At 36.2% G+C, this 23,802-nt stretch overlaps 2 protein-coding genes and 1 long non-coding RNA gene across 8 annotated transcripts; 2 read left to right on the plus strand and 1 right to left on the minus strand.

Annotated features, from left to right (window-relative positions):
• Positions 1–26: 26 nt before the first annotated feature.
• On the minus strand, positions 27–14,561 carry LOC113740389 (zinc finger protein BRUTUS-like At1g74770). Of its 6 annotated transcripts, none has more exons than XR_011813249.1 (14): positions 14,021–14,511; positions 12,809–13,027; positions 11,417–11,611; positions 10,995–11,344; positions 10,335–10,566; positions 8,438–10,098; positions 7,522–7,740; positions 7,296–7,433; positions 5,666–5,888; positions 5,514–5,573; positions 4,318–4,389; positions 4,109–4,222; positions 815–1,134; positions 27–744 (listed from the first exon to the last, which is right to left on the minus strand). XR_011813249.1 is itself a non-coding variant. In XM_027268006.2 (13 exons), the coding sequence occupies exons 1-12, from the start codon at positions 14,300–14,302 to the stop codon at positions 4,121–4,123; spliced, it is 3,753 nt and encodes a 1,250-aa protein (XP_027123807.1). In that variant the 5' UTR covers positions 14,303–14,511; the 3' UTR covers positions 27–1,134; positions 4,109–4,120. The 6 variants fall into 6 exon arrangements, 3 of the variants coding, with proteins under 3 accessions (XP_027123807.1, XP_071902474.1, XP_071902475.1); XR_011813251.1 differs by adding an exon at positions 4,590–4,708 and having other exon boundaries at positions 427–1,134; positions 14,021–14,524; XR_011813250.1 differs by adding an exon at positions 4,590–4,708 and having other exon boundaries at positions 427–1,134; positions 5,654–5,888.
• LOC113740394 (LOB domain-containing protein 27-like) lies at positions 530–1,632 on the plus strand. Its single transcript, XM_027268017.2, has 2 exons — positions 530–1,323; positions 1,444–1,632. Exons 1-2 carry the CDS (start codon positions 530–532, stop codon positions 1,544–1,546), a joined length of 897 nt encoding a protein of 298 aa, XP_027123818.1. The 3' UTR covers positions 1,547–1,632.
• A 3,714-nt stretch (positions 14,562–18,275) lies between the features above and the next one.
• Positions 18,276–21,195, plus strand: LOC140005012 (uncharacterized). The gene is made up of 3 exons (XR_011812838.1): positions 18,276–18,721; positions 20,374–20,417; positions 21,019–21,195. It is a non-coding gene; the product is annotated as an uncharacterized lncRNA (long non-coding RNA).
• The last annotated feature ends 2,607 nt before the right edge of the window (positions 21,196–23,802 follow it).

Below are 23,802 nucleotides of genomic sequence, written 5' to 3' on the forward strand. Positions count from 1 at the left end.
GGGAGGAAATAAATATAGAAAAAAAAAAAGAAAAATGAATTTCTTTTTAAACCTATAAAATGGCATTGAGGAATTTCAAATTTACAACACTTGTGGGCGAGTGATCTTTTCACTGATTCCGTCCAAGACACTTTGGCAGAAGTTACTTAAAGGGGGTGTTGGTTATTTAGCCAAACCTCAGGGTTTTTTTTGTAGTTTGGTCAAAACTGAAGGGAGGTATATGCAATTAACCCGTTGAAAGAAACACCCCAGCATTTTCGGGTCTCCCTCTCTCAATCTGTTATCTTACCAAGTCTTGCAGCAAAATCCGCATATATCAGCAGACTAGTTCAGTTGAGATCAATGTTGCCATTTGGCTTCTGTCTTCCTTCCTTTGAACACCAGCACTAACACTCCTTTTATCTTATCTAAGCAGAGCAAAATTCCTTTCTTTCTTTTTTTTTTGGCCATCTCTTTTGGCTCAGCCCACCTCCAATATTTTTTTTACATGAATACTCTCTATTTTTGTCACACATTTCTTTGAGATGAGATGACCCTCAAAGGTGGCACCAGCCAAGCCTGCGCTGCCTGCAAGTATCAGAGGAGGAGGTGCACGGCTGACTGTCCACTCGCGCCATACTTCCCAGCTGATCAGCCTAAGATGTTCCAGAATGCTCACAAGCTTTTTGGCGTGAGCAACATCTTGAAGATTCTGAGACAGCTAGACCACCCCAGCCAGAAGTTGGTTGCCATGAAGTCCATCATCTATCAATCAAATATACGCGATAAGTATCCTGTCCACGGATGTTTAGGAATCATACAACAGTTGTGGTACCAAATTCAACTAGCCGAGGAGGAACTTCAAGCCATTCATGCACAATTGGCTCTCTATCGACAGCATCAGCAACAGGAGGTGTCAACTGGATTGAGTGATTCTATATCGCAATTGCACTTAGGAATGGCGCCTCCAAGCAATGCCCTGTCGCATTTTCACCAGGATGCTCCCCAAAATTATGACAATACCGTATCCGCACTGCCCATTGGATCACACCCCACTTACTCCTCCAATAGTGCCAACGCTGCCAATTACAATGCAACTTACATGGATTCCAAGGAAAACAATGCTGTAAACTCTTTATGGGTTCAACAGCCGCCCTACAACAATAGCAGTAGTGATATTAATAATAGCAATCCAATGGTTATGCAATCTCAGTTGATAAACTCGCAGCCCTTAATAATCCAACAAGATTGTGGCACACAAGATTATGATGAAATGCACCCATTCTTTGATACAATTGATGATAGACAGTCTTATATTGCTTCAAAGGAAGCATATGAGTCGAGGTAAATAAACACACTGAATCGCTATGTCGTTTTATCAATCAATTTTGAGAGCATGATTCAGATTTTACAAGAAAGAACATTTCTATTTGGTCTCATCATGAGGTGTCTATGAATTTGCAGCTCTGAATCATCATTGAAGGACACAACACAATCTGTTGAGCATGTAGCTGAGAATGAGTTGAAGAGTGCTGCGGCGTGTTTCAGTCTTACCAGCATTAATTAGTACCGCAGAACACCATGGAATGTGTGGAGTAACTGGTACCAGAGAGTAGACTTGTGACTATGGTGCCTGTATTCTGCACATGTTATTTCACATATTCACAGAGTACGTTTTGTTAAATTTGCAACATTTCTCTTTTACTTCAACTTCTTTCTTTTGAATACTTAATAGTTGTTTCAGTAGGAAATGATTTGGTCATTCATTCTGTAAACCTGCACTTTCAGAACAGAGGAGTATTTGTGTCCTCCCCTCAACTAGGAATGTGATCAACTCTCTGCAGATTAATTTGCAAATGATGAGCGAAGCCATTATTCATGACGATGTATATTTGAACTCTTGAGTGGACAAAACCACCGTTCTAGTTTGAAACAACCACCCCAAATCCAAATGAATCACTTTAGTAGCTCTGATAAAGAGCTTCAATGTTTTAGTTCGTACACTATCTAGGTCTTTTCTGAATTGCAAGCGGATCTCTTTCTTTTCAACTCCTGATGGCCAAAGCAAACTTAAACACAAAAACAAACGGACGGAAAAAAGACAACAAAATACAGATTTGAGTTTCAGATAAAGGTATGAACCTTCTCAGAATCCAAAGTTTGTGAAAGCTAGGACATGTGATCACTGCTCTTTGTTAGTTTAGTGTTTCTTCAAGATTAATTACTGCTAAAAGCTTTCAGTTCCTATCATGAAGCCTGCACATAATAGCTGATATCGGGTAGAATGTCATCAAAATGTACTGTGAAAAATGTTGTCTAGAGCAGCAAAAACCTACCAACTACAGATAATTCTGTAATATGGCTATAGCTGACAAAGCTACTGAAAGTAACTGGACCAAAAATGTTGAAAATAACCTAAAATTCTAAGACTATTCAATTACAGTGTCAGCTAAGCCTTAATCTGAAGGGTCTTAATCCCCATAGAGGATCCAAGAATCTATAACTAATCATTTTGAATTGAAAATAATCCAATTTATTAAACTTTAAGAGGTTTAGGTTGGATGATTAACCCTCTAAATTATCTTAGGAATAGAAGATTTAACTAAGATAGATTGACGTAGTCAAAGAATACCAGTGACACAAATTAAGAATGGGTAAATAGGGAAGATCATAGTATGGTTTAAAGTATTACGGGGAACTTAAAATACAAGAAGGTGATTATTACCTTGGGATTACTTTTGTGTAAGGTAGTTGCTATTCATTAAACCTGCATCTCACGCTTGAGGTCAGTCAAATGATGACCCTTACCTAAATAAACGCTCAAAAAGCACTAGATTTTAACTTGCCCCAGCTACCAAGTCCTTGAAGGAGAGCAGCACTCACAAGTAGATTAATAGGTCGGTCATTTCTTCACTGTTCCAATTATTTCTTTCCTCTGTTTCTTTCTTCTAGAATTACATTTTAAATTGCTGAATATATCAGGTTCACCTACTGTTGTGAAGTAAAATATTTGAAGGTTTACTGATCCACTTAGCATCCTCCTGTTACACATACTTTGTTGGCTGTTTGATAATTTAAAAAGTACATAAAAATCCCTGCCAGTGATTAAAAGTGCAGCCAGCGAATGCATTTGATCTGAGTTTGCATTGCAAAAGAAAACCCGAAAAGAAGTTTCTCATGATAGTTCTTAGAAGTTATGAGCTTGGTGGATTAAAACTGTTTCCTTCTTTTACAATGTCATTTAATTTGTTTTCTAGAAGGGGAGGGGATTGGGGTAACAGAAGTGAGAAGAGAGTATGGACATGGTGAGAATCAAACTATTGTTCTGAGATGATGATACAAGACGGTTTTCTGAGTTAGTTACTTTTATGCTTTCTCTCAAGAATCTGAAGATTTACACTAGTAACAGCCAAATGACTTCAAATCAAGAAAACTAGACCATGGTGTAATGCAACTTTTATTACTTCCCGCAGCATAAAATGTCTTTTCTATTCTTTTATCTCTGATGTACTTCACTTTCTCCAGTCAATTCATAGACCAAAAATAAAACAAAAAATACTTGGAACAAAATAACTTCTCCATATTCAGATTCTACTACTAGCTATTTAACTTTTACTTTTTGTGAAGATCATACTTGTTTAGTTCATCTCAAGTGATTAATACATTTCATTTTCCTACAAGTATTTCATTATTAAACTTTTCTATTTTGTTACTGATAAAATGTGTATAAACACATAAATATACATTAGATTAGCTTTGTCCCCAATGAAAAAATATCTTTGCTCCCCCTGCCCATGCTCATACTGTTTTTAGCAAAACATTCAGCTTAGAGCAGTAATGAGGTGTATGGGCAGAAAAGCATCACTAATGGAGTTGACGTCTTGCTATTGGTAGCTTCACAGAATAAGGAATTTCAAACTTAAAATATTACTTATTGTTTATGAAATGATGATGATGCAAAGTCTAGGACAGTATCAAATTTCTTTAGGAAAATGGGAAGACAGAGTATGTGCCAATTCCTAGTTTCTTCAAGCTATTAAAATAATGCAAGGCAAGTACTAATTTCTTATCTGTATAAAACGGGCTAAATTGTATTACAGCTTTATCAGATCAGTTGTCACACACTCACTGTGTATTTGGCTTATAGGAGCCTGGTATTGTATGAACCACAATGAGGGCACTTGTGATACAGCCAGTGGAAGGAAGCATTTCCTTTCCTTTCACAGTCATTGCATAGAATAACCTGTGAATCATAACAAATTTCAATATCAGGACTTACTAACGTGGCAACGTTTGGATGATAAACTAGCATCTTGAATAAGATAATAGATGATCAACCTGAATTCGACTTGAATACTCCTGCGGAACTTTCTCTTCAGCTAATAGTGCGTCTAACATTCCAAAATACACCTGAATGCAAACAAATAAACGTTGTTTCCTGATTCTTCACTTGTAATTCATTTAAATAAAAGTCATAGGTTGATCATTCTGGTGCTTAAGGCTGGCATACAAGGGCTGTGATACCTGACAGTCAATCACTTCCAAATTATTAACTAACAGTGACCTAAAGATGCATAAGAGAAGAGACACTCGGAAGGTAAAATATTCACCTAATGTAGATTGGAGATCGAACAAGCAGATTGGTAAGTGTTCCAAAGCGTAGGAAAATACTGATGCTCTACCACAAGGTATTGTATATTGGTCAACAGTTGCTGTAAAGCAATGTCCACTGAAGGACATTTAGTAGCATATCAATAAGAAATTTCAATCATCATGATGTTAAAACATGAAACTCTTGTATGCTTACTGAATTACACCTAATTATCATAACAACACATCAGGTTTGTCATAAAACCTAAAAGCAGGTAAATGGAAGATGTGGTAACCAATGACTTAATCACAAATGCAAACCCATACTCCTAAAGTGGCACTACCTTGTGAAGAGCATCAAAGTAACACTAGATGTTTTCGAAACAGAAGGTAGGAAAATGTTATTAAGCCTATTACTGTTACTTAAATCGACCATAATTGGATGCTAGTATGCTAAATCCTCCAACTCAATGGAAACTAATTAAGTTATATACTTCACAGAATGTGACACATCTATTATCCTGTATGCATCAGTACAAGTTTACTCGAAAATCAGGACTGTGCTATGCCTTTAAGATTTGTTGCTTTGTAATGGGTTAGATGAAAACTCGAGGTTTTCATTAAACAAGGGTACCACTTATGAAGCGTTCTAGTAGAGATCAACTTTTGGTTGAAAGACAACATTGGTCCTCTTATCCATCTTGGATTCTAGAACTGTTAAAGCATTATTAGAATATATCCAGGTCAACAGGACAAGATCAGTGTCATTTAGTGTAACAAGTCTACCATGTAAAGTAACCTATATGAATGCACCTGCAAGTAGTAGAATTTGATACAACATGCCGAAAAGGACCATATATACTCTCCAAAATGGATTTCCTAATAAGCACCAGAGCTAAAGGAAACTGCATTAGCAGAAGTAATACATGGAAATAACTACTAACCTGCATGTCCCCAAGTGACTTGCTACAAATTGGGCAGGTATAATGAGTATATGTGTATTCCTTGATTCAACAGAAAAAGCGTCTCAGCAGTGAAGAATCTTTAATTAATCTTTAGAGAATTCTGTACATGAGACAGATACCTGAAAACATACTGAGTGCATTAAATGACCACATGGAAGTGCCTTGACTGGAGAGCTTGAGGTAAAAATGTATTCATGGCAGATTGGGCAGTTGTCCTCAAAGCACTTCTCTCTGCAGATATGCACGGAAAGAGACCGTGACATGCAAGCATTACAATTCATGCAATGGAAGTAATCAATACCCAATCCCTTCCCAACTCGGCACAGATTGCAATAAGGGCAGTGATAAATTTTCCTGTCCAAATCTGTAAAAGTCAGTATTGATTACAAACAAGACATAAACAAAACAAAAAAAAAGATATGTAATAATGATCCACGATCACAAGATCGGATATCAGCTAACAATAAGAGAGGGTGCATCTTCAAACTACTCATCAAATGACATCAATGTGTTGTCCTAAAATTCCAAATCTTAGAAACTCTAAATTCCAAACCTTAGTTACTCCATAATTGTATTGGTTTGTAAATTTAACCAACAAGAAACTAAAATTTCCATGAAATCAAAATCGATAGAATAAAGAACAAAATGCTTCAAGATCCATTCTAATATGGTGCAAGTTTATCCTATGACATTTACAAGTGATTAGCTATCAAAGCCATGGTACGGTAATATAGATATCTATCAAAAATCATAGGTAGGTGATAAATCAGGAAAAAGGAAAGGAAACAGAAAGGAAGAGTGTCGTAGAAAAAGATAGAAGGAACAAGGTAAAAATCATCAAGAGGCAATGAATCTCACAAATTCAATAACCATAATTCAGCTCTAACAAAGTCAAGGAATAAATCAAGATGAAAAGAATCGGGTATAAAAACGCCGAGGCTATGATGATCACGACAAAGTTCCATACATGCTCCATCCATTGACTACGCTTCTCATGAGTGAGACATTCATGTAATGTGACAAGAAACATAAATTAAAGAACCTACTAAAATGACACAAGTTAGTAACTTGAGTCTAACAAAATAAATATAATTTTAATATGTATAAATTCCAGGAAAATGTTGAATGTTACTTATAGCATATAAACTACAATAGCAATGTAAATCAGTACCAATTTTAGTTTGCATTGCCCCCAAAATGCTACTAACGACTGACAAGCCAAAACCAAGTTGCTAATAGCTGAAGCACTTGGAAATATAGGCAAAACCTATTGAAATTCAATTTATTAAAAAAATATTTAAAATAACAAATAATTCATGGAGAATTACTTCAGTTAGAACATATAATTCCTTGTCCCAGTGTATTGTTTACAAGCATGATGTACTTTCACCTTCCCCCTGGCCCCTACCATACAAAAGATTTGAAAAGAATAGATAGTATATACAGAAGTAGATGCTAACATGCACATAAAAGAGCATGCTGGATAAAAGATTGTATGAACTTTTTGGACCCAATTGGTAAATTACAATAAGAAAAAATGATATCATTTTAATACTTGCATCAGAAAAAATAGTGAAAATGAGAGGAAAAAGACTGAGTGATTTCAAGTTAAGCCAATCTGGAAGGTACTGGTTAACTGTTGGCCCAACTCTGCAATTGACAATCAAAACACAACGCGTGACTGTAGTCATTCACAACTAACAAAGTGGTACTTTTTCTATGATCTTATCTACTAGAAGCACGTCATTCTGATTATCTCACCTTTCATCATCAAATAGTTTGCAAACTGGGCAATAGTATTTTGCCATTGGAAAATTATTGCAAGCATTGTTTGAGCATTTTGGGCCAACTGGTTGAATTACCAAGCATTTCATGCACATCATTTTTGTAATAGCTTTTCTGCACGCATGACATAGAAAGAGTAAATAAATACAGTAAGAAAAACCAATAATGAAGAAGTACAAATATATATATAAAAAATTCAAACCTTTCCATAGAATGATCTGTGAACTCGTCATGACATTTTATGCATGTAAACAGTTTGCTGCAACATGCAGCAAGAAGTTTACAGTTGCGTTTGTAGTGCTTGCAGCCAAAAATTTCATTGAGAGAATCCTGATAAGATGGATACTGGCCAAAATCTTCTTCTCTGTCATTAGCTGCAGCACTCAACGTGTTTGAATTCTGTTGTGTTACAATCCAACGGCTTGAAACACACAATGCAAGCTCAGTCAATTGTGATATCAACAAGCAGAATAATTCCAATTATCAAGAAGAAGAAAAATTTTAGCATGCTTTCAAGAAAAGTTTTTAGCCTATAGAAACAACTTTCCAGGATATAGCAACTTAAGCTTAAATAGTTCAGCTGATTGGCTACTTTCAACACGTGTAAACATCAAATCTAAATGGAAAACAAATGTTGTACCTTGATGGTACCACGTATACTTAGGTCATGCCATTTAATTTGAAGATGCTACTTAGTTCCAACTTTGAGGAAATCAAAACCTGTTCCTTTGATGAACGACAAAGTTTGTTTTGTCCTAAGTGAAATCAATCTTGCAAGAGCTTTCGTATTTGATAGCTTGGATATCCCATTTACCCTACAGGATGCGGCTTTTCTAGTTTAAAATTTAGCAGATGCCACATGATTCATGGAACTGAGGACCGAATCCGATTGCAGAAATTACATTGAAATGTTGTAATCTTGTACAATATTCAGGGGCCTAAACATGCTAGAGTACATGTGCATAATAAACTTGAGACCTATCTAATTCTATAATCATTTCTTATCACATGCACAATCACAAACAGGATATATATACGTGTTGACCTAACTTTTGATGTCCCATAATTCCCTCAAGAACAGTTGATCAGAGAAAACAGGATAACTTTCACATGATTACCTCATTATCAGGCTCTGGATGATATGTGATTTCTTCTGAGAATCCAATGTAGGATCACGGGACACTCTTCTTATTGCAGTTTCCAGCTCCTTTTGATTTAATTCCAGTGGATGCTCATCATGGCACGCCTGAATGTTTTGTCCAGCTTTATCAGCTTGATCATCAACAATTTGCTGATCAGTTTTCTTATCAAGTTCTTCACCACAGTTGACTAGATCTTCATATTTATCATTGTTTTGACCGCCTTTGAAATCTTTTGAATATGGACATATATACCCAGAATGCTCAGCATTGTTATCAGAAACTTCTTTTCCTGAAAGTTTGCTTTCTCTGCATGTTTGTTCCCCCAGATACACTGAGACAACTTCCAGAGGGTTAGCAGCCAAGGAAGGAGGAAAAGAGGATTCTTCTTCATCCTTAGCAACACAATAATCTTTCATATCTTCCCACCATTCTCCTAACCATTGTTCAAAATTGGTATTTTTTGTAGCCCTACGCCACAGAGAAATCAGGGCATGTTGTTCATCTTGGGTTAAAGCTGACATCAACCAGGGTATCATTTCTTGTAGAGTTTCAGCTCTAGTTCTGCCAAGCATACACCCTAACATCTTTTCTTGTTCCTCAGTGGAAAAGTATTCTCCAAATAAAGGCCAAAGTTGAATTTCTTCACGATGAATATGCCCCGAGATTATTTTCTGCATAGACAGGCAAGTCTCATGGAGCTTCAAACACATCTGTCGATATTGTAGACTTCCCTCACCCGGTTTGTCTAGATCATCATGCAGGGTGGCAATGTCATTTAGCAGAGATGAAACTTTGGCAAAGTTTTCCTCCTCCAATTTATGGTCAATGGTGTAAGACTGGGTAATGTTTTTGAGTTTCCCCTTTGATTCTAGAGCCGGAAAGACAACCTCATCCTCTGAAGCACTGTGAATGTCATACAGAAACTTTAGAAGTTCAAAATGTCTACGTAAATCAGGGATAAACTGAAAGCTTTTGGCCATGTTAGCTGAAAGAAAGACAATGTAGTCCAGATCTCTTATGAGAGCTTTGTGAAAGCACACAAAATGATCCATTGGTCTTGATTCTAGAGCCAAAACTTTTTTGGCAATGCCATTCTCAGCAGGATGTCTCACAACCGAAAGAATATTGCTCCACATTTGAGGGGAGAATTTATGAAGAGTCATTCCACCAGATTCAAGCTTCTCATTGGTTTTGGAATGAGAAGATGAGGGGTTCCAGACCATCTTGTTATCTTTTACAGCAGGGCTCGGCTCAGATTCTATGGTGTTAAATATAGTGCAGGCTTGCATATCAAACTTTAAATTAGAAAACCCAACATCCTCCCCAATTCGATCAGATGTGAAATAGATTCCTCTGATAAAATTTTCTTGCAGATCTTTTGCAAACCTTTCCATGGATATTTTACCTAAATAACCCATGCGAACCCAACTATGCAACAGAATTAAAATTGGCTTGTTGCCTAAAGGGCATGCATCTGTCATGGCATCCAGCATGGTCTTGAACTGCTCATCCAATAAAGTAGCAGAAAACCAAAGAACAGCGCATTTTAACAACCCAAGAGGCATAGTTTTGAGACCTGCATATAACAGCCACAGCAGCATATTATGGCTGCACTTCTTGCCAATAGAAGAATATACCTGTATGTGACTAAAAACAAGGGTTAAATTCATAAAGGAGGAAACATATTTCTTACAAATAAAAGCAGGCAGAAGTTTATTGGTTGTCCAAAAAGATATGGTTTAGTACAGTCTGTTATCTGATGCCCTAATCTGCCAGTGCTAGAAATAAGTGGAGAAGATGAATATTATTTTCCAAGATTTTTTTTCCTGCATCTTCAGGGTTTTACATTAGAGGAACTGACACAACATCATACCTCTGTTTCTATATGTGTCAGGTTTTGGCTAATTCCTCTCACAAGCAACTCCACTTCCCTGCAAAGGCCCTTCAGGAAATTGCTTGGTTGTGCTCCATCTTGAAGCACTCCGTACAGCAAGAATTGAAGTCTTTCGACTTGACCTTTCTCCACAAGTCGTGTGCAAGATAATGGTAGGACATTCTTGGAAAGGTCATTTACCAGGGGAAAAAATATTTGATTCAATGCGTTGCTGCAGATTAAACTCTAGTATTAGAAAAATATCTGGTCATTGAAGATTAAAAGGTATTTCTGAACATGCGTCAAACCTTCAGCAAACAATTTTAGTTTTGTCACAATGCAAAAGAATATTTTCATCTCATTGTTTTTCATGAAAAGTTTCAGCAACTAAAAAGGCCTCTGAGGTAAATGGGGCATTTCAGCATAACTTCAATTCAGAAAGAATATATACTGCATGTGACAGTTACTACAGCTTCTCACGCTGCTGAGTAGAATATTTGAAGCAAAGGACTGACATACTTTTGGAACAGCCAACAACATCCAAACTTAAGCTTATCTTCTTGGTCTAATTGATTTAAAGAAGATATAACAATAACTTGGAGACCACTCCTGATTGAGCAGAATTGCTTATTGGGAACTATCAATTAATATGGAGGTTACCTGTAGGAGATAAGGACATCTAAAAGGAATTGTAGCTGAACTACTATGGAAGACAAGTTTGACATGTTGTTCGAGCTTCTTATTTGGTATAACTCATCCAGAACTTTCCTGAAATCTCTTGCAAGAGCAGTATTCCAAATGTAAATGCCATCAAGTGGGTTTGGTCCTATAGATGTGTAAAAGGAACAGAGCTTTGATTTTTCTTCTTCACCAAAATCAAATGTATTTGGATGTATCTTGAGTATCTCCATGGAGCTAACGTGTCCACTGTAAAATTGAGCTCCTTGTCCATAGACATTGCAGGCTTCAGGAGGAGAAGGTTTCTTATTATTAAGCCAAGAGATGACCACCTTTAAGATGGAAATCAATACATCAAGTTGGGATTATAGACTATGATCTTGAAGCTAAATGTTATTGTCTACCTCTTCAAGCACTTCCTCCTTGGATACAACAATCTTCATGCAATCCAGAAGGTCTAGTTGCTCATCTGGAGGAAGAGAACAAGCCATCCACGGCAGAAAATCTTCCAATAAAGCAATAGGAACACTGCAGATATACTGCCAAACAAGCTTAGCCTGTTCTTCAGAAGGGAATTGTCCTATCAGCAAAGGAAAAACCTGCAACCATTATGCGGCTAATTCAGTGTAGTTAAACTGCAGCTGCAAGAAACCAAGGAACTGAGATATTTGACTGTAATAAGACTAATTTACTGATAAGTTGATTAGTCAAAAACTTTCTGGGGGCTAAAAGAACCTTCAAATTAAAACTATTATTAAACTGCATCTAGTAGAGTAAAACAAGCGAAATAACACTCTGCAGAGGCCATCTATTCCTGCAACCCACAACTCAAACACTCTACCTTAGCTTTCATTTCATTTGTCTGAATATATAAGAATATTAAGCTGGATGTAGTTTAGCATAGATAAAGACAGCAGATCATGTTAAGATTTCTTTATGTTGGTTAAAATCAAGCATCGGCTCAGCTAAAAAGGGGTGAAGATGGTGTTTAAGTCTCATCAGTCACCCAGATATTGCATAATTCTCACATATCACTTCCTCCTGGTTTTCTTTAAAATTATGCACATACAAGTCAGTGCATTCAAAAATTGTTTAAATACCTTTCAGAGACAACATCATCATAACTCCAATGCAATATAAAATAATCTTCATCTCACCAATTATGTACTCCTTTAATTTTCATTTATACTAAAGAACATGTTTTAATTACTGTTTAATTTTGATGGTCTTTCCTATTTTATGGCTTACTTGATAAAGTTGTGTGCTCTCATATATGTTTTCAGATACAGCTAGGTTGCATCATGTCGAGTATCCCACAAAGTTCTGCATGAAGTGGACCATTAGCAAGTTGTAATGGGGTTTATCTTAGCCAAAGATAGCCTAAATTTTCTATTTTATCTCTGCTATGGATCTCAAGGAGCATGGGGAGAGAGTAGTGAAACATATGTTCTTCTTTTTTTCTTGTTTCAAGTCCTAACTGAGTTTGGAGCTCTCTTTGATGGGAGACAACAAAGAGAATGTCTCGTTATCCTTCTTAAATCTAGCCATGCTGAAGAAATTTCGTATGACCTTGCCAATCTTTTGGTTAGAATGGTATCGATTGCGAGTCATTTTGCGTGACTATGCTTATGGTTTAATAATTTCCAGAAATTCAAAATGTAGGAGTATCATAGTGGAAGGAAAGGAAAAGAAAAAGGAAAGAGCAAGGAGAAACAGAATCCAGTTGATCAAAGCATAAAAATCAGAGAAGTAACAACATGTAAATTGGAAGTATACAAAGGAGAAGTAGTAAATACCAATTTTTCTTCCTTCAGCATATGCTCGCAGATAGCGGACTTTATAGAGCTGATGCAGAAGATGAGTTTTTGAAACAGATGGGTAAAATCTTCACACTCTTTTCTTAAAAGATCCAAGCACTGGACTGTGGAGCAGAAGTCATCATTGATGCACTTATGTTCTAATGCAGATGTAGTCACCACGTTCTTTACTTTGCTATTTAGAGCTGGAAATACAATCTGCCAAAAATTTCAGATAAAAATTTCCACAGTAATTGATGAACTCAACGTTTAACAAATTTATTTCTTGCATGATAAGGAAAAAGAATAGAAACAGATCAAGTTGATCAGGAGAATCTCACCAGCTTAGTGCTAATAAAGTAAAAGAAAGGGAAATGTACTCATTATTTGATGCTTGCTGTATCTAGCTCAATATATTTCCAGTCAAAATTGTGTTCAGCTTCTCAGTAAGACAATACATTTCAGGACAGATCTAAAATGTTTTGGTAAATTTTCTTCCAATATTTCACAAGTGAGCAAAACACTGAAATAGTCTAAATCCTCTGGGGAAACTTTGGTGCCTCAGTAAGTTTGGTACATAGGTTAGGAATGAGGACTAAATGCGTAATAGAGGACGCCCTGATGCTATCCTTTGACGTTATATTGAAGATGGTTTCAAATCTTCCATGTTGTTACGATTTCCTTGTACCGGCTACGCCAATCATTCTATTACCAGGTTAAGGAATTGAAGTTCGTTCGGCGAGTATTGTCATATAGAAGCCAGTTTCGAGGACTCTCGAGGGAAGCCTTAAGCAAACCCTGCGTCTTAATTGCCAATGATGTGAGAATTTCTGCCTAATGACCTGATGGCATTTCTGATAAAATAACAGGGAAGGAGCTGAAGCAACTTAATTGGCATTTTTGATAGTACATCAAATTGCCCCCCCTGGGATCCTAAACATTGATTCTCCATCACCAAAAACTAAAGTTTTAATCTTTACAGCTACTACCAAAATCAAGCATAGTCACCACATTTTCACCTCAATCCTGTCTAAAGAACCAAAACCCTGTGCTACAATCACATCCGACATTCTTATGAAGTAATGATACAACAACCAAAAAGGGAAAACAACACACGCCATTTGTTCAATGACAACAAATCCCACAATATAATTTTGCTCAATAAAAAGAAACGAGAAAAGAAATTAATAGAAACACCTCCTCAGTCCTCACCTCATCTTCCGCTGCAGCGTGGTACTTATAAACAAGCTTAAAGAAGTCAAACCTCCGGCCAAGATCATCCACAAACTGGCGATCAGGGGACCCAATGTCAGCCACCTCCAGGGCGGAGCGGTGGAGCTGCTCAAGCTCCCTGACAAAAGCCTTGTGAGAAAGAACAAAGAAAAGAATAGGTGCATCAACCAGTTTCGCACCATCCAGGCAAGGTAATAAGGCCTCTGTTACTGTTATTGCATCCTCCTCCCCATCCTCCTTTTCGGGTTCTTCGCCGGCCATTGACTAAAACAGTTCCACCTCCACAGCCACCACCTATCATTAATGGTGAAAGGGGCCAAAGGGGAAGCTCAATCATCAAAGTTCGAGTTACTTATACTATTTGATTGATTGATTGATTGATTGATGCCACTGTCTTTCTTTGCCTGTTGGTTCGAGGGAGGCCTGTTTCTTGCCACTTCGATGTTCAAACTTCAAACCGTGCTCGGCCTTTTTTAATGCTCTGTTCAAACAACTACTAATCTAATAGTAGTAATGGAGTAGGGGTGGAATTTGCACTTATCTAATAAATATTACTGTATTATGACAAACTTATTTAACTAGTGTGAATGGTCCACATAATTAGCATAATCTGTGAAAAAAAAAATTGAATATTATTCAACTGGCATCATAAATATAATTTTTCAATCATTTTTTTTAATGAAAGAATTGTGAAAAATGCCCCTAGGCATTTGTGGTGTTCTGCAAGTTACTCCCTCCGTCCCACTTTAATAGTCCTGTATTTCTTTTTCATCTGTTCCAAACTGTAATCTACTTTCCAATTGAAGAATGTAGTTGTATTTTAATTTTTTTAAAATACCCTTATTCAATGTAAGCAGTTGTTACTATAAACTTACCCCATTTAACGAGAGTTGATTCTTTTTTTACTATCAATTCAAGTTCCCATAAAGTTATACCATATTTAATGTGAGGGTATTTTAGAAAAATAACAATTTAAATTTACTTTTTCAATAAAATTAACTACTTTTTTTTAAATTGTGTGTAAAAAGAAACAGGACTATTGATAGTGGGACGGGGAGAATATTTCCTAACATTTTCTTTTTGACAATTCATCCCATTAACTCGTAGTAGTAGTAATAATGGTGACACTTAACGGGTAAAGGACAATAGTATCACTGGTAAAAAAAATGAAATGACCACATACCATTTCCCAGCCGCTCTAAACTTGTCGGCATTCTGTTTGGCAGTATTTTGCTGTGGGGTGACATAGGATTAGCGTGGGAGGGATTAAAGAAAGATGGGCACGCCTGCACCAATGGATTCTTGCCACATCAATGTCCACTGCACTTAGTTTTGCGGTGAAAGTTCCCCACTGTTTTAATCTAAGCCGTGCACACACGCTCCAGTCATTTCCGTTTTCCACCTTCGTTTGGGGAAACATAAATTATGCGGAGGAGATTATCAGAATAGGATCAATATGACAATTTTAACATTTCACTCAACTGTTTCTTCAAAATTATATGGACAAGCAATAGTAAATATTTGATAATTAATGTTAATATTTTGTTCATTATCAAGATGTGAACTTTCTTTTTTAAAACAAGGACGGAAAAAGAACAAAAAGAAAGGGAGGTGATAAAAGAGCTAAACATAAGTTTTTATGCTAACTTGATAAACACAGGTAATATAATTTAGATTGATGCCATTTCACTAATTTTTCTGTAAATTGTTTGGTTTATTATTTGAACAAACACAAGAGACCTGAGATTTTAAATGAGTGATTAATTAGAAAAGTTTAAAATCAATAGCATTTCGTTAATTTTAGGATTTTTGTTATTACAGAGGAGGTAATCATTAATTTCTTCTATTTTTATTTACAAGACAAGACTAATTGTTTCAGATAATGCGTGTCTGAATAAGAATATCCTTGTGAACAAAAATAAAATTGACAATTTGGGCAAAGCAAAAGCAACAAGGGAAAATAGGAATATAAATGATAAGATTTTTGTAAGTAATGTTGAAAATATGTATTTGAGTTATATATGGATTCTTTGACAAAATTTGTACTAGCGAACAGCATTATACATAATGACGTCCAAAATTAATAAAATGCAAGTTTCACAGTATGAATAAAATATATAATATTCAAGTCTATCAATGAGAAAATTGTTCTTGGCTAGTTAATTAGATAATGTCTGTCAAAAGCATTGATTCAGCTAGTATACTTTTTAATCAATTTGCAAATCTTCTTAATTAACTAAATAACATTAGATCAATTCCCCTCAAAATTGAAAGAATTTTCATTGGATTCTGAGCGTTGCACCAATTGAAAAAATTGCCTTTTATTTAAATGGTGTAATCCTTTTATCTTGAATCTTGTACTACATCTCAAGCAAAGCTAGTATTTTGACGGTGACCTTGAGAAATATATAACTCGATTTGATTGTAACCCTCAAAATGTGAGCAATGGATCATATGACAGGAATTATGAAGGAATTATCAAAAAAAAAAAAAAAAAAGAATGATGGAGAGTTAGAGGGGCGTGGGTGGAGCGTCCAAGTAACATGCTCCTCTGGCAAGTGGAACTTGAAGTAAGAATTAGAGCAGAAATTCAGATAGTTAAAGCTCTCCTGACCGTATGTGCAGAAATTCAGAACTCCTGACTTGGGACTTGAGAGTTAGGTTTAACTACTTATTTCTAAATTTCTGAAAAAAAAAAAAAAAAAAAAAAAAAGCTCTCCTGACCGTATGTGCACCTCACAACAGGCACGCGCAATCGTCGCATATGCGCGTTCTGGCACGTGTCCCATATACTTTAACTTTCACCTTCCAATTTTGCTTCTTATAATTATTATGACCTTCTTCTCAATTAATACAACTTTAAAGCAAATACTTGGACTTTGACCGTCTACTAATTTATTAGTAGTTCGTTAAAGCAGCTGACTCTTATTTCTGGTTAATAAGAAGCAAGAACAAAGTCAACGTAATAATTAAGTCAAATTAAATACAAGAAAGGGGAAGTACAAACAACTTGGAGTATCTTTTTAGTTAATATTGCTTAATATTAGACTTTTACATATCTTTATAAAAATTTACATGAGAGAAATCTCATGGTTCACATTAGTCTAGTTAAAAAATACTACAATTTTGACTGCAATCATTCGTTATGCTATTAACAATCAAACACTGTGTAAAATCATCCGTTTCTAGATTTATTCATCATCTAATCGAGGTACGTTAATTCGATAATTGCTGAATATCAACACTGGATTAAGTTTTGAATAACGTCTGAATGCAACGAAATGATAAATACAAAAGGACCGCCTTTAAATGAAAACCTAAATGTAAATTACATTCACTAAACACCTCTCATCGAACATCTATTGAAAAAACTCGTGAAGTAAAGTTGAACGTCGATCGCAATTAAACTACTCGATACTTTAAAATAGGTGCTCACAATGTGTCACGAACTTGTCGTATTACGTTAGGGGTTCTGTGATTACGCCCCATGGTCATTGTCATCGTGATATTCATATCAGATTTGCCAATTTAAATATTTATAAGCCGTACAAAATCTAAAACCGTGATGATCTCTCGAGTTTTATTATGATAACCATGCTTTGTAGTTTATTCAGCTCCACGCATGCTGATGGAATAATAATTAGTGATCACTGGCAGAAACAAATTAAGGGGTGGGGCAGCGACAGGCAGCTGCCCCGGAGACTCCAGAAATATATTCCCTTAAAAATTACTAATAGTTATCTTTTATAGCGTTGTAAAAATTAAATTTTGCTCCTCCCAAAATTGTCGAGATCATTTATGTTAGCTTAAAAGTTAAAAGTTTTCACTTATATACCTGTAAATATTAGACTCTACACTGAAATATTCCGCAAAAATGTAAGGTTGCCCGGCCCCTTAATATATTTTTTTTCCCCTGATCATTAGTTTTGCTCCCTCAAACTCCAACCTCTGGTTCTGCCAGCATTGCTGTGAACGATCCAAATCATCATATATACTTGGATAGAGGATTATTTGTCAAAATTTATTTGCTTACATGTGAGAACCCTAACTTCCCTCAATTTTCTTGGCCTTTGGCTTACTTTCTTTGCCCCATTTTAGTGAAAATTTGTCAACCCCTTTTGGTTTAAAGTATGAAAGGTCGTGGATATGTGCAATCATGTATGAGATATGTATGGATGTGTATGTGGTAGAAATACGTTTGAGCACGACAATCGAATTCGGAAGAAAAAAAAAAAAAGAAAAAATTTTGGAAAGCTGAAGTGGCCAAATCCGGCCGGAAATCCGGCCAGTTTCTGGCCGGATAGCTGGCCGGATTGCCCTGCGTTTTTGAAAAAAAAAATGTTTCCTCTCGGCCTCATATCCGGCCAGGAATCCGGCCAGAATCCGGCCGGATTCTGATGTGACACAGCCGGTCAGCAGCTTTGACCGGCTGTTTCTTCCTTCTTATCCCCTTGGTTCACCAAAATATCTTCATTTCCTCTTCTTGTCCAGCCGTGAGCTTTGAGAGCAAAGAGAGAAAAACTCTTCAATCTCCATCTTTGATTTTTGCTTCAATCTTGAAACTTCACCAATGGATTTTTAATTCCCTCCATACAAGTGATCTTCTTGGAAGGTTAAAGCTTTTGGGTGGAGTGTTTTGGCAAGGGAAGCTTTGAATTGCTAGTCTTCTTGAGTTGTGAGGTAAGATGCTTAAGAAAGTTCTCTTTTACATTGATAATGGTTAAGTTGTGAATTATAAGGGTTGGAAATGTCATTTTGTGAGTGATATTGTGATTTGGGTTGATTTATGGTGACATTTTATTTTTTTATTATGATTTTTCTATTTGAATTTGATGTTGTCTATGTGGCCATGTAAGATGAAGGGGAATGATATAGAATGAGGCTAGTTAATGTAAATGATGGTTTAATGCAAGGAATTCTTGTTTGAAAGGAAATTTGGAAAAGTTAGGGTGTCACACCCTTCAATTCTGGCCGGCCCTGTTTAGCATAGTTAGAGGCCGAATTGGCCTTTGCTTAAAACATGAAAGTTGTAGGTATTGATGTGTTAGAGGTGTCTGTAAAATTTCAGGTCAATCGGAGTAATGTAGAGTGAGAAAAGTCGAATTTACCCCTGCTGCTCTGGTTTCATCCTAACTTGGGAATTGTTGCAGTAATTAGCTATTTTGGCTAGGAAAACTTCTGAACTGGTTGTAGAGGTCTTCTAATGAAATGTAGCCTGATGTCCTAGCTATCATTTGGCTTTGGAATCAATGGATTTGGACCTAAGTAGACCGAATTATAGTTCGTTAACCAGAACGTGGTTTGTCCACCTGTATTTTGCAGTTCTGAACTAGTGTCTTGTATTTTTGACCTAGTTTCACTACAAACTGGATTAAGTGACCTTCTACATTGTTGTAGCCCTGCCTCTTAGTTTCGAAACGGTGGGTCTTACACCCTAAACCAATAATCGTAGTGCCTTTAGTGCTATTTCCGCAAAATGTTGTCACGCATTGTTTTATCTGAAAGTGTTTCTAGCTCGCTTTTCGTATTTATTGTTGTATTTATATGAATTTAAGCCTAGTGATCGGCTTTTGGACATGAGGTTATTCTATATGACATGTTGGGACTGAGTTGAGAAAATAATGAAGCCATTAATGGCTGGAAAATAGGTAAACACAAGGGACATGCCGTCCGTTTGTTTTCTTGGAAATTGAATGAGTTAAAGTGGTTTTTGGAAATGTATTTTGTATCAAGTTGGGTGTATTTCCTAGAGAATTTCATTGGGTCTTTCAAATAGGGATTCGAGGGCTAAGTTCTAGTTAAACTTGTATATTTCTGCAAGGCAACTAATGTGACCCTTTTACCGTTCGAAAACATGTTACCTCTTCGATTTGAACCACCAAATGTTTACTTACCCCGTATTCAAAATAAAGAGGTATGAATTAGGGGTTTTATCGGCCAAGTTAGGGTTTTCTCGGCCACAAGTGAACTACTTTCAAGTAAGGTTTTAAGAGTCCTCTTTTCCATATGATTCTCATCAAAACCCTTATTATATAACTGCTACTTGAATATATAGTGGCTTGTAGCTGCACGAATGATTCTTTATAATTCCAAGAGAATATTTCCTTAGCCTATCTATTGGGATTTTAATTTGTTATAGTTAAGTGTTTCTTTTAGAGACTTTATAACCCTCTCGGTTTGGGTCGCATTAGGGTTATTCTTGTCTACGGATCCAAGTGCGCTCTTTACATTTTGAAGGTCTTTTATACGTCTACTCGCGAATAGTCGGGTATTTCTTAATTGCATCTAAATCATGTTAGATGGATTGTAATGCGATCTTTGTGAAATTTTAGGTTTCATTGGTGATTGAGAATTGGGCGTTGTTTTGCGGTTATAGGTGAGTGTTCCTTATTTGTTATATTTCCTGATTATCTGGCTTGTTTGAATGATTGATAACATGTTAAACGCTTTCAATGATTGCTAAAACGATTTTCGAGGCGAGTGTGTACTTTACCGCACTTAGCCTAAATGATTGTGAAATTTTAATGATTGAGCGATTGAAATGTTAATTGTGCATGAATGTAGGCCTTCGGGCTGAACTGGCCATAGCCCCTTGTTACCGGTCGTCTCGAGCCAGTCGGACTCGGTCGAGCGATTAGGAACTTTGGTGAACGATCCGGTATACTCGAGTATTACCCTGTAGGTTGGTGGAGCCTGGCCAAAAGCCAGGGACGGGGAGAATGAATGAATGAATGAATGAACGAGGGGTTTTATTTATACAAAAATGCATTTTCAAATGATTGAAGGTTGGAGAATGGAAGGAGAATGAATGAATGATTGGCTCCTTGTGAGCCCGTATCCTTTTAATGAATGTGTTTATCGCTTTATTGTACTTGTATCGTGAATTGTGGTTTACATGCATTTGTTTCTCTTGTTGCCTATGTGTACGGAACCTCACTGAGCTTTCCAGCTCATCCCTTTAGTTTTGTTTTCCTTAGCAGGGGAAGACGTGCGAGGACGGAAGCTACGAATAGATTAGCCGTTTTAGTACTTTTGATTCTTTTGTTTGGTTCTCGCCCCAATGTTTGGTGGGCTGGTTGTATGGAGAATGGGGAACCTTTGTACAAAAGTTGTTTTGCTTTTGGAATAAATATGTATATAAGTTTACGTTAAGTTTGAAATTTTTGTTATTTCGATTGTTTTGTGGATTTTCTTGCCTTCTCTTATAGCAACTGACTGAGTCCCGGCGAGAGCTGGGCAGACGGTCCGCCGATACCCTGGGGTACGCCCTAGGGAGAAGTGGGACCGTCACATTACATCATCATTACAATTTTCAACACACCTTTTTATCTTCTCAATTACTTTTTTATCTCACATACATCACATCACAAAAAGTGTTACAGTAAAAATATCTCAAATAATTTACAATGCAAATAGATTCATGGGCTGCATCCTGTTATGCTTCCCTGTGGGATCTTTAATTAGTTGAGCTTAATTACTTTATCATATATCCAGGGTGGCAATGTATTTTCAGCAATGTCACTAGTCTATATATATTTTAAGATTCATGGCAGTTCGATTTCGTCCAACATGGGTTTTTCTGCTCAAATATTGAAGCAGATGCTTCAGATTCAGGTGTAAATGAGGCACAGCTATTCATATATACAATCAATCTTCGCCGGGGGGGGGGGTAATAGAAGTATGTAAGATTTCCTAAAAACTTTTTATTTTTAATTTCAATTTTTGTCAAGTGAATTTTTATTTCTTTCAGAAGCAGTTGTAGATATGCATGTAAATTTTTAGCCACGAATCTTGATACTTAATAGAGAGATTAACTACAGCAAGTCATTCATGTTAATTTTGCCAATGTGTTGAGCACCTCAGAATATTGTTCTATTTTTTGGATTGTTGTATTTTTTAAAAACAAGTTTTTCAAATATAATATTACAGTAATATACAAATAAAAACAATTCAGAAAACATTTCATCCATACAATATATCAAAAATAACTCACAAATATACACAAAAAATAAAAAATAAATAAATTCTACAACATTTTATTTCTATCACCACCACCCCCTCCCTCTTCCCTCTTCCTCCTCCTCCCCCTCCCGCTCTCTTCTTCCTCCTCCCTCTTCCCCTTCTTCCTCCTCCCATCCCCTACACCCAAGCCCTTCCATTCCCTTCCCTTCTCGATGTGGTCACGCCGTGACCACATCAAAGGGGCAAGAGGAGGGTTGGGAGAAAGAGAGAAGGAGAGTTGGAGGGGAAGAGGATGGGTGGAGGAAGAATGAAGGGGAAGAGGGAATGGGAGTTGGAGAAAGGAGGAGGGAGAAGGTGGTGACGGCGGTGGGTGGGGGTGGTGTTGGTAGTGATTGTAGTTGTGGTAGTATTATTTTTTAGAAAGGATCCTACAAATATTTTAGTTTTAAAAGGTATCTCAAAATATATTTTAAAAACATCACAAAAAGCATCTACAATAAAAGTTTTTTCATATACATTGCTATGATAAAATATTTCAAAAATATTCCAAAAAATAACTAATCCAAATGGAGCAAATTCTAGCCCAAAGGAACCCTTAAAACCTGTAACGTCCTAGCAAATTGTTATTGCGGCCAGAAGGAAGCCTTAAAACCTGTTACGTTCCTATTGCATGAATCTATCTCCCATGCATCATATCCCCAGCCAGAGGAGGTTCAACCACGTCCGAAGAAGAATAGATTAAGACTAGTTTGGGGCTAGAATACTTGCATAAAAATTTCCATCCTCTTCGAAAGTGAAAATGACATATAAATTTGCATTCTTGGCTCTAATGTCAGTCTATCAAATGTTTTACTTTTATCATTGTGAGTTCCTGATAATTCAATTAAAACAAAAAAAATCGCACCACTTATATGTGTTACCATACCAATGTTTGCATGGAGAAGCCAAAAATTAAAAGGCCCTGATCAGACCACCCCAGCTTGGCTGATGATTTTGGAGGGGTTTGTATGAATATCTTCTTGTTTGTCAAAAAGTATTTGATTGCATCAAAAAAATGTTTCTAATTGCCTTTTTTTTTTATTTTGCATATATCACATTATGAAAAAAATTCAATATCATTCAAAATAATCTTCTATGCAAACATAATCCAATTTGACACAACCCACCTGCGGGAATTTCCAACCATAGAGGCAGTGCAACTATCTGGTAAACATGCCCGATATGTTGTGTCCATGGATGCTTTAGAGTTAAATGTGATAGTATAAGTTTTTGGATTAAATTAGAATTAATTTTTGCTACACTGATAGCGTATACAGTAGTCCATAATAGGACTCCCTTATTTGTTAATCACATTTTTTTTTTGTTTTACTTGCGAAGAAGAATAAAAACAGTTTTATTCTTCATTTCAATCACAACTTTAAAAAATGGATGGTTAATAATTCAATGAAATATACGAGTATTGTGTATAATCCGCATGGTCAAAATGTCAAAGAGAGTACTATTAACTTCTTTCCTTGAAAATTTTGTGCATTAAGATGAAACTATTATCAATAAGTAAACAATTATTTCATAATGCTTCGTTCATTTTTAATAACATAGAACCTCTGACTCTCTGAGGTTCTAAGAATTAGAAAATCTATAAGTTCAATTCTCCCTTCTTCTTCTTCTTTACTTCTTAAATTTTACACCTCCCTTGTTAAAAAAAAAAAAAAGGTCACGTCGAATCTATTGACCTCATGTAATAAAGTAATGATCCCAAATTTTATTGGGAGTCACTTTTTGCCTAAAAACATAATGCT

Source organism: Coffea arabica, chromosome 4c, assembly GCF_036785885.1.
Source record: "Coffea arabica cultivar ET-39 chromosome 4c, Coffea Arabica ET-39 HiFi, whole genome shotgun sequence".
NCBI lineage: Eukaryota > Viridiplantae > Streptophyta > Magnoliopsida > Gentianales > Rubiaceae > Coffea > Coffea arabica.

Bases quoted from the DNA above. Each gene is read 5' to 3' on its own strand.
- LOC113740389 (XM_072046373.1), bottom strand. From the start codon at position 14,302: ATGGCCGGCGAAGAACCCGAAAAGGAGGATGGGGAGGAGGATGCAATA. The intron at 5,889-7,295 runs GTGAGATAATCA...AGATTTGGACAG, and splicing joins AAACTATTTGATGATGAAAG to GAAAATTTATCACTGCCCTT. The intron at 4,223-4,317 runs GTTGATCATCTA...TATGATTCACAG, and splicing joins AGTATTCAAGTCGAATTCAG to GTTATTCTATGCAATGACTG.
- LOC113740394 (XM_027268017.2), top strand. From the start codon at position 530: ATGACCCTCAAAGGTGGCACCAGCCAAGCCTGCGCTGCCTGCAAGTAT. The intron at 1,324-1,443 runs GTAAATAAACAC...ATGAATTTGCAG, and splicing joins AAGGAAGCATATGAGTCGAG to CTCTGAATCATCATTGAAGG.